This window comes from Tribolium madens, unplaced genomic scaffold (assembly GCF_015345945.1).
Source record: "Tribolium madens isolate multiple individuals breed KSU strain unplaced genomic scaffold, Tmad_KSU_1.1 Scaffold_91;HRSCAF=231;Tcas5.2_LG7, whole genome shotgun sequence".
Lineage (NCBI taxonomy): Eukaryota > Metazoa > Arthropoda > Insecta > Coleoptera > Tenebrionidae > Tribolium > Tribolium madens.
Genome location: NW_025401063.1, coordinates 4155546 through 4166454, shown reverse-complemented (window position 1 = coordinate 4166454; position 10909 = coordinate 4155546). Strand labels below are relative to the sequence as shown.

General features: G+C 34.3%; 1 protein-coding gene across 1 annotated transcript; it reads right to left on the bottom strand.

The window, feature by feature from the left end:
* Positions 1 to 5439: 5439 nt before the first annotated feature.
* LOC123011778 lies at positions 5440 to 9868 on the bottom strand. Its single transcript, XM_044409411.1, has 2 exons — positions 9777 to 9868; positions 5440 to 9726 (listed from the first exon to the last, which is right to left on the bottom strand). Exons 1-2 carry the CDS (start codon positions 9837 to 9839, stop codon positions 5440 to 5442), a joined length of 4350 nt encoding a protein of 1449 aa, XP_044265346.1. The 5' UTR covers positions 9840 to 9868.
* Between the last annotated feature and the right edge of the window lie 1041 nt (positions 9869 to 10909).

Genomic DNA, 10909 nt, shown 5'->3' with positions numbered 1-10909 from the left:
ACAATCTTGAGTGTTGTTCCAACACAAAAATTCCTCCGAAATATGTGATTCATAATCGTCGGTAGTATTTATCTGCAAAGTCTTGAATTTTATTATTTATAGAATTTCTGAATTGAAAAACTTACTGCTAGTGAATCAATTGTCACAAGAAATAGAAGAAATCGTTTCGCACACAAAATCATTTCAAGTTAATTTGGTTAATTAAAGCAATTGATTGGAACGTTATTTATTATCTCTAATGATATGCGTTTGATACAGATTATTTGTATCAACAAGATTAAAATTGCTTTACGCATTAATAAATATGTCTGATAGCGAATAATTAACTAAAAAGCTTTTTTAAAGCACGTACATACAGATTTCTGGTATCAGGATTAAACAAAATGAAATACAAAAATAGAACATATCCTTGAATGGTGGAAGTAATAGTGAATAAATAATCGAAAACCACTCCAGAATCTAATTCTGCCAACAAGCCAAAAATCCACGTGATCCCCAGCTTAAAAAAAAGCAAAACAAAAAGCCGAATTTGGTATTTGAAATCGCTTGAACCACTAGAAACCCCTTCGCTTTTTCGGAATACCACACTTTGTACAATCCTGACAAACACTACGAAATTAAAAAGAAGAATAGTAAAAGAAAAGAAAAGTAAAAATCATCCCTGAAGGGTAACAAAGACCAATTTTGCTCGCAGTGTAAGTGTGACTATCAAAAATTAGGACACTGCTGACGGGAATCAAAGGCACAAACCAGCCGAAAAAGCAACTTTTGAGCAAAACTCTGCTCAGTGGTTTTTGCAACACTTTGACAAACCTCCGGAATTGGAAAAACGCAATGACCAACATCCAGCAAAATTCCGACACTACCGAATAGTGCAAAAGAGCACCGATAAAAATGCACAAAATTGCCTCACTATTGCGATCCACGCTGCTTGAAACGTAGAAAACTGTGATTTGGAAAATGAGAAGAAACACGAAGTTGAGAAGAATTAGGTTACCCTTATTTGAGCGCCATTGTTTGAATAAAATCGCTGTCAAAACTATGGCACCTAGACCACACCCCGAGATAATGCAATTGATTGTTGTGATTTTGTCCAGAATGTTGTCTTGGCCTGGATAGAGATTTTCGTCGAGGAGGAGAAGCGCAAAATGTGTGGTGTGCCAAAAATCACACTGGATTAGTCCCTCGCCGCTTCCGTCACTGTCTTTTTGCCAAAAACCGCTCTTGCCACTGTAATAATCCCAAAAAACGCAGTTTTTTTCAACTTTGGTTTTGGCAATTTTGTGAAAAACTCGCACGGGGCCTGAATAGTGGCCAACATCGGGGAGAGTGACACCAAAAATCGTGCTAACATTCCCGGACTTCGATTTTTCATTAAATAAAACATCGTTTGAGAAAACTGTGATTCTCACGGTCCAATCAGTGTCCATTTGGTGTCTCAATTCGGGACTTAAGGCCACAACACATTCCAAATTTTCGTCAACGACCACATCGTCGATGTCATAATCGTCGTCTAAAACCACCATTTGCGAATCCACAATTGCCACACCGGTGAAATTGGTTTCTTGAATGTCAGATATGACGATTTTAAAGTTATCACTTGTGACTTCAGCGTGGTTTTGGTAGCGATGGTTTTGAATGATAACATCGATGAAGTGGAGGATCAAGTCGGTAGCATTTGTTTCTTGCTGACTTGTTGAAAGCACTTCTGGATCAATAGCGACGACATTATTGACGATTTTAGCCAATTTCTGCAAGACAATTTCTTCGTCAGTGCTCACTTTTTTCAACACTTGCGACAAAAAATAAACATCAAGTGATTTAAACTCGCCATACTTGTCACTAATAATCGATAATCTTTCCATAATAACATCAGCGGGTTCAGTGGAGTTTATCAAATCGATGAGACTCTCAGTGATGTTGTCACTTTCACAATTTGTTCTAGTTGTGATGGCTAAAGGGAACTTGAAGGTATTTGAATAATCACAATATTGGAAGTTAGACGAATTATCAATTTTAGTGTTGCTTTGCCATTTGCCCTTTTGTGTTTCTGTGTTGTATTCCCAGTAGGAACAAAACTGTTCCTCAGTTAAATCTATTTTATCGTAAATTTTTACAAATGAGCTACTCTCGCTAGAAACATCAATATCGGGGGGGAAAACCGCATAAAAAACGAATCTTGAAGGTTTATCACACTGTGCTTCGTCTTGGAAAAGTGCATCGTTTAAAAAAATTACAAAAGATATTATTTTTGATTTTTCCAACTCGGAGCATAAGTAATCACCAATTGAAACAAAACATTTATAACCTTGTGAAGGAGACATGCAATCTGGACTCATTGAAATGGAATTATCTTGCTCGATAGCTAACTGAGCCATCCATGAAAATTTGTTTGATTCAATAATAAGATTATTTTCGATTTTAGTAACCAATTTGTTCTGCAACCCTTGATGCAAAATATCCAACAAGACATCAGTAGCATTCATCTTGAATTGTGACTCTGCCAGAATTTTTCTGTCAAAGTCCATCACATTACTAAGAGTTTCCACAAAGCTATCAATGCTTTCGTCAATATTCAGACCTTTTTTGAAAATTTTTCCGATTAGAAACACGTCTAAAGGGCCAAAAGTATTTCCTTGTCTCGTTAGGCCAACTATTTCTTGAAGACTCTCTTTATTAACATTCTGTGTGTAAATAAGTAGCTTTGAGGTCGTTTCTGAGTGATTGGCGATACTGCAATTCTGAAATGATGACCATTTTGCACCGTCCATGAAGTTGTAGTTACAAAATCTAGTCACTAAATTGCCATTTGAATCAAAACAATATTCTAAAGGGATTGCACTTTCTCCTGCTTTAGTTAAAGGTCATGTTAGATGGTCTGTGGTCTCAGATGGGCAAAAATCACTACTTGAAAAGTTAGTAATGTGGGTAAAAGCTTCAAATAGAGTATCTTTAAGTTTACTGTATTTGTCTTCATCCGATAAATCTTCGTCTGGTGCTGAAGTAAAATGAATGTTGATCGAAACTTTCTTGTTCGTCTCATCCAAATCAACAATCTTCATAAATCTCCACGCATAGCTGTTTTTTATATAAGTCAAAGCCTCAAGCACTGAAAATATATGTGTGTGAATCACGTCTTCGATATCTTCACTCAAGGGATTGATAGTTTGGTTGTAAGTCAACGAAAAAATTCCCACAAATTCTGCACTTTGATTGAAATACACATCCAGATTAAACACACGACTTTTGATCACTTTTGAGTCATTATATCGGACAGATTCGCACCAATAGCTACCAGGAGCGTATAAATATGCGTATACGTTAGGAGATATTTTTACCAAAATCGGGTATCTGTAGTTCAAAGCTGCGAAAGCATCAGTGAAACAATAAACCACGACATCGGAATCTAGAATTTTCAAGCCAGCAATGTTGGAAACGTTTAGTGTGAATGTCATTGAAGTGAAGTTGAATGTGAGGTCAAGTTTCGGCTCAAAATTCAAAGTTTTGGCTTCGAATAAAGTGCAAGGGAGGGGATGAGCTGTCAAAATCCAACCATCGGACGTCGAAGCCCCGTAGTGAAAACCACCATCCACGATGGCTTTCGGAGACCAATAAGAATAACTCAGATTGTGTCCTGACTTTTCCCGGATAAAATCACCATTTTTGGTTTTAACTAAACCATTTGAGCAAACTTGATCCGTCAAGAAACCGTAAATGTTGTTTTGGTACGGTTTCAAAAACTCTGATTTAGGTTCTTGCGTTTCAGATGTTGTAACACAGAAACAAGTTGAGTTGGGGTTAAAATCACTTTGCTGGCACTTGAACTGACTAGGACACAACTGATTTGATTTTCCGAGTTTGTTGTAAGCACAAATTCTTGGATAAGTGTCGTTGCAAGAAACCGCAACAATGTAAGACGTGTTGTGGTACACCAAGCAATTTTTGTTTTTGATTCCATTGCTGGTTGAACTAAGTTTTGTACAAAGAACTGGACTCTGACCAATAGAAATAGCCCAAACCATTGCTCAAGTCACGCGTGACTGGCATCCAAACCGGTTCAAAAATAATTAGCTTGTAGGAATCGAAAGGTATGGTGTTTGGAAAAGCACACTTTGGGGGGTATGTCGATGGTGGACTTGTGGTGTAACAGAAATCTTCCGCGTCGGTGAAACCATCCGGACATTGAGGCAACTCTTGAATTTGATGGTTTTTGTCAACCTAGTGATGGTTTTCTAAGTATTGCTTCAGAAAAACAATTTCTACTTACGGTTATGGTTGTTGTTAAGAACATGTAAACCAAAAGAAGTTTCAAGCTTACTTTTGCCATTATGTTCAATACAACTAAAGCTAATTACAAAAATTGCTTTATCAAGTGCTTCATTGCGATAATGAGATTAGCTAATTAGAGGGAATTTTTATCTCAAATAGAAAGCCGGCTATTGTGGATTTTCTTTGAGGGAGTAAGGAAGGGGAGGAATGCGACTGGGGGCACACTTGCTTGCTCTGCTGTTAAGTTTGGATGTAAATAATAAACTATTGGAACTGGAAATAAGAGTTTATTTCAAGACATCACATCTAGCTGTAAAAGATACCATTATTTAGTTTGTCAAGAGGTTGTAAAGTTTTCTTCTCTCCTAGTGGTCAATAATTATTTTCATTATAAACCAAGAGCTATAATGCGTTAGAGGTGGGTAAATGCCCATGTTGGAGAGTATTACATTAATACAAATATTTCTAGAATATTATTATTTAAAATTATTACCATCACAAGTACTAACGGAAGTATTCGAATTGAAATTAATGCAAAATCAAATAAAAGAGACTTGAATTTTCTCATTAAAAACATCAGAATAACCCCAACTCTAATACTGTAATGCTTCTGTCAAAACTGTCAAAAACAACAAATGGGTTTATTTCGTGTTAAAATATTAGCGAGGCAAATTTTAACACTTTCCCTATTCTTTGCAGTTTCTTTGTTATTTTAACAAATATTTTATATTATGAAGTAAGAAAATTTCTTTAATACTTAGTTGCAGAAGTACAAAAATTATAAACCTCATTTACGCTAAGAAGAAAATAATACTTCCAACTTAAGTGAATAACTCAGATAAGTAATTAATTTCTGTAGATAATAGAGAATTAACAAAAATAGTAGTTGTGACATGTTACATGTGAGACAACATGTTCATTAAGTAGGATTATATTTTTCGTCGTTGTATTTCTAGGTAATAAATGTGCTAGTAATGAAAAAAAATATATGTTAAACACGGTAGACAAAGATTTTTGTAGCTTCGCATTTATTACTAAACAGCTCGGCCATAAAAATTCTCTTCTCTACTTTGTGATATAATATAGGTACTACTCCTATTAATGAAACACAATTGTTACGAATATGTTTATTAGCAAATACAATAATACGTATTTATACAGAAATCATACTTAACGAAAACACTTCAACTTCAAGTTTCTGGTTCTAGGATTTAACACAATAAAAAATAAAAATATGACAAAACCGTGCAATGTACCCGTAATTGTAAACAAATAAAGTAAAACTATATTTTTTTTAAGTTGGTGTAACACGCCGAAAATCCACGTTAAGCCAAACAGAAAAAACAGAAGAATTGCCAAACGCAACTCATGTCTTGTTACATTACTTTTGCCAGTCTTTTTTACCTTTCTATAAAAAACCTTATGTAAAATAATCAAAAAAATGCAAAAATTCGTGATAATGATAACGAAGACTGGTATCCAGACTGCTAGATAAAGACTCCACCCTGAGGGATAGCAAAGACCGGTGGAGTCCAAAGTGTAGGAATTTATATCATAAAATAAAACCAGCGAAACTGGAATTAGGGGTAATCCCCATCCACATAAACAGCCTTTGAGAAAAGGATATCTTGGAGGAGCTTCCAAAACCGTCACGAAACGTCGATATTGTAAAGATGCAATAAAGAACATCCAACAAAATTCACAAATTGTGAAATAGTGAAGAAAAGCGCCGATTATAGTACAGAGAAAGTCTTGACTGTGACTAACTGAGCTAGAAATGTAAAAAAAGATTGTTTGAAATATTAAAACGAAGACAAAATTTAGAAGAAGTTTATTACCGGTGTCATTTCTCCATTTTTTAAAAACTATAGCCGTGAGGACAATGCATAAAAGAGATAAACCTGACAGGGTGTTAGTAAGAGTTGTTATCAATTTTAATGGTGAAGCATGATTGTAATCAAAATCAGAACTAGGAACAAAAAGAAAAGCAAAATGAGTCGTGTGGTAGTAATCACACTGGATGAAATTAGACGGAAAGTCTTGAACCGAATTAGACAAACAGTTGCCTTCAGGGTCTTTCTTCCAGTAACTAGAAGTTGTGGAGGTTCCAAATTTCCAGAAAACACACCGGTCTTCAGGACTGTTTTCTTCGACTTTATGAATTATGGAAACAGGTCCTTCGTATTCTCCAATTTCAGGAAGAATAATTCCAAGAATTGCGTTTATTGTGCTTCGATTTGACTCTTTCTCAATAAAGAGAGCGTCATTTGAAAAAACTGTAAGAATAATTTCAGCTTCCGGTCCTAATTGTTGCCTCAGTTCATCACTCAAGAAAAGAGCACTGTCAAAATTACTTTGCCTATAATCGATACTCTTTTTGCTTTGTAAAAGATCAACTTTAATTTTTCCTTTTTCTTGATATAAAACTGCTCCTTGGAAATCCCTTGCTTGCAAGTTTACCTTCATCATTGCAAACTTTTCGGTTTGAATTAGTTCAATTTCGCCTTTGTAGTTTTGAATAATGGAATCGATACTTAAAAGAATTTTATCAGTGGCTTGAAAACGTGTTTGGCTGTCGAACAAAACTGTTTGATTGATTTTATTCGTGTTGCTTACAAGTTCGGCCAAACTTTGCAAATTTATTTCATCGTCATTCGCTGCGTTTTCTAAGATTTCGCTGGCATGAAAGACGTCAATGGGTTTAAACTGTTCATAGTGTTTGGAAATGTTTGCAACCAATTCGATTTTCACAGCAGGCGTCTCGTCAGACTCTAAAATATTTAAAAGTTCATTGGACATGTTCTTTGGAACGTATTCGTAATTAGAGTCGTTAAACACTAAAATATCTAAGGGTTTATTAGACACGTTCTTTGGGCCATATTCGTAATTAGAGTCGTTAGATTCTAAAATATCTAAGGGTTCATTGGACACGTTCTTTGGGCCATATTCGAAATTAGAGTTGTTAGGCTCTAAAATATTTAAGGGTTTATTGGACACGTTCTTTGGGCCATATTCGTAATTAGAGTCGTTAGAGTCTAAAATATCTAAGGGTTCATTCGACACGTTTATTGGACCGAATTCGTAATTAGCTGCATAAACTCCATTACCCTGAAACTCACACATGAGGAGATAATTGTTTTTTTCAGCTTTGCTTTCTTCCCAATTTCCAAAATTGTTGTTTCCGTGAGAGTTCCAACGCAAACACGTTTCATTTACAATTGGTTTATTGATTCGATAGAAGACTCGAACTGGTTTATCGAATTCAGAAGATGCGAACATGGAATAAACAGGAGTGATAATGTTATAAGACTTGGTAAAGTCGCAGAAGAACTGGTCTTTAAAAAATAGTGCAATTGATATATTAGAATCTTCAGGAATGTTTTGTAGATCAATAGTGCTATCAAAATTGATTTTTTCTGGAATACCAATTTTTACTTCTGAACCTAATACTGAAACGGTAGTTGTATTTAAACTTTTCAAAGAATACAAAGCTAGATTTCTTGTTGTAATATTTAAACTACTTACAGTTGATCTACGATTTATTAAATCAAGAAAACGTCTCGTTGCTTTGGTTTTCATCTGGGATTCAATCAAGACATCAACAACATTTAGAAGATTGTTCAAAGTTTTGAGAAATGTTTCAAATACTTGTTCAGAGAGATCACTGTTGGAGTACATCTCACCTATCAGAAATACATCTAAGACGCCTAATTTCTGATAATTTTTTGAAATTTCATTGATGGTATTGTAAGACTCCTCATCCAGATGATCCTTTTCGTACAGGGAAAGCAACTGGTTTGTCACGGAAGAGTAATTAAGTTGTTCACAGTACTCATAAGATGTCCACTGAGCCCCACTAATAAAATCGCCGGAACACGTTCGTAAAACTCGAGTAGCGTTTGTGGTGAAACAAAACTCTTCTGAGGTTGTTGCATCGTCTATAGGAGTTTTGGGCCAAGTTAAATTGTTGTCGACTTGTTTAAAACAACTCTTAGCACTCAAAAGATTGACAAAGTTTGCTTTCTTCTCAGAACTCAAAGTGGATTTTATTTCCGCTTCTATGTTGTTCGCTTCAAATTCCTCGGTATTGTTCACATTTCTAGATGTGATGTGAATTTTTACCAACAAAGTGTTCTCAGTGGTATTCAAGTTATAAGTTTTCATAATTCTTGGAGTGTATAGTGTGTTGGATGTAAACATTTTTGACAAAATTTCATTTATATATTTCACTGTTTCAAGGACTGGGTCGATTATCTCGGAGTAAAAGATCTTCCATGTTGATGTAAATTCATAATATTCCATGTGTGGTTCGTAAAAATAAACATTGCTTTTGAAAACTGTTGTGTAGTCAAGGCTAAACATTTCACACCAGTAGTGTCCAGGGACTTCTAAAAATGGTTCAAAGTGTGAAATTGTATCAAAATATTGGATTTCGTATGGATAGTTTAACGTTTCACTATCAGCATTAGTAAAACAAAAAACTACGAAGAACCTTTCTGAACTGATAATTTCCAATATAAATTGGTTAGAAATATTTGAATAGTTTAGTAGTAAATTTGGTTCCGTTTCTTCTATTTCCACTTCACACAACGAGCAATCAAATGAGTGATCTGTTAAAATCCAACCATCTTTAGTAATAGCTCCGTATTTAAGATTGTCATAAAAAACTGCTTTTTGTGACCACCAAGTGTAAGTAATTTCTCGATTTGAATTACTCCACAAGTACGTGTTGTTTAATTTTTCAAGTCCAATGTTGCAAGAATCATTACCAACTAGAGATGGGTAAATATAGTTTTGCACAGGAGAAAGAATTTCAGCTTTCTTTAGAAACTTTTCTTCAGAATTATCTTTTATACTCGTACACACACATTTAGAAGCATCAAAAAAGTCAATTGTGACGCAACGACCTATAATACTACACCCACTCTCAATTAATTGCCGTTGTCCATAAGCACAAATCGCTTGGTGTTTTTCATTACAAGAAACAGCAATGTTGGAAGTTCCATTGAATATAATACAATTTTTGTCACTGCCAATTTCAATCATCGAATAATGAGAATATGTTTTTTTATATTTCCAAGACGGTTCCACCCACTGCATAACGCCAAAACCGCTGCTCAAATCCCTAGTGATTGGCATCCACACATTAGTTGCATTTTGCACTTGGTGTATGTATTCGTAGAAAAATAAAATATTTGCAGAAGGACACTTTGGGGGAAAAGTTGTTTCCAAAAATGTGTAGCAAATGTCATCCTTTTCGATATAACCTTCCGGACATCGTGGAAAAGACTCAACTTGTACGTAAAAACATTTAGGTTCTGGTTCCCATTCACCATTCACACATCTTCTATGCAAGAGTTCTTTATTCTCATCAACACAAAGCGGTTGTGATAAAGTTGAAGTGTTAGTACCAGGCCATATAACTTCATTTAAAATACCATCAACTTTACTACATGTCTGAAGAAAATAATTTTAAAATGTTAAAGTTGAAACTAATTGCTGCTTACTAAATTCTGGGAAAAAACTTTAACTGGAAGTGCAAATAAAATTATAAATTGAGTGTTCCACATGATGGAAACAACAACTTACTGTGTTCAACAGCAAAGATGAAACTTTTCTATAATATCTACTCAGTGATTAGTTTTGTTAACAAAATGGCTTTACAGTACTATCAACAGGAAAATAATGAAAATAAATATTTTATTTAAATCCGGCACAACATTACGTTAAAGCAAATTAGATAATAATGCAAGTGTGTTGCAACATCTATTTATAACATTAATGTATAGTCATCCAACTGAAATAGTGAATATTGACTATAAATCTTACAACAATATTGCAGCTTACGACAGTAGATGATCAGTCTGCAGAGTTTTCTTGGTTTAAGATGTTCCGAAAACTGTTCTGATCTGTTTAAAATAATGAGAAGAAGTGAGCAAAGAATATCTCAAACCCAGAAAACCCTAATTTTTATTTTACTGCAGACTGATCATCTTCTGTTCTAAGCTGCATTGTTGTAAGATTTATAATTTTGGTCAATATTTACTATTTCAGTTAGATGACTATACAAAGAAATAGAAAGTAAAAAAATTAAAAAAGATAAGAGTTTTGATTCAAATTTTTCTAAGGCTTATCTTATCTTATGTCAACGTTGCAGCGACTTCCAGGCCGCATTACCATACTGCAATTTCTTCAAGGTTAATTTTCCAAATTTATCTCTTTTAAAATTAATAGTCTTTAGTAATACTCAATGAGAATGATTTGCTTATAAAGATTTTTATTTGAAAGCGATACATAAGATAGATAACAAATTGTATCAAAATTTGTAATTTACAATAAAATTGAAATTAATTCTTTTGAATGCACGAACATACAAACTTCTCGTACTCTCATTAAACGCAATAAAAAATAAAAACAGTACAACACCTTGCCAAGTCGCTGTAATTGTGAACAAATACAGAAAAAATATTCCTCCTTGTAAACTGGATAGCATACCAAAAACCCACGTTAGACCAAACATAAAAAAGAGAAAAACTGCCAAACGAAGTTGGTACATAGCTTCCTTATCTTTGCTYACACAATCTGACTTTTTACACCCAATATTATACAAAATAATTAGAAAAATAACGCAATTTATKGC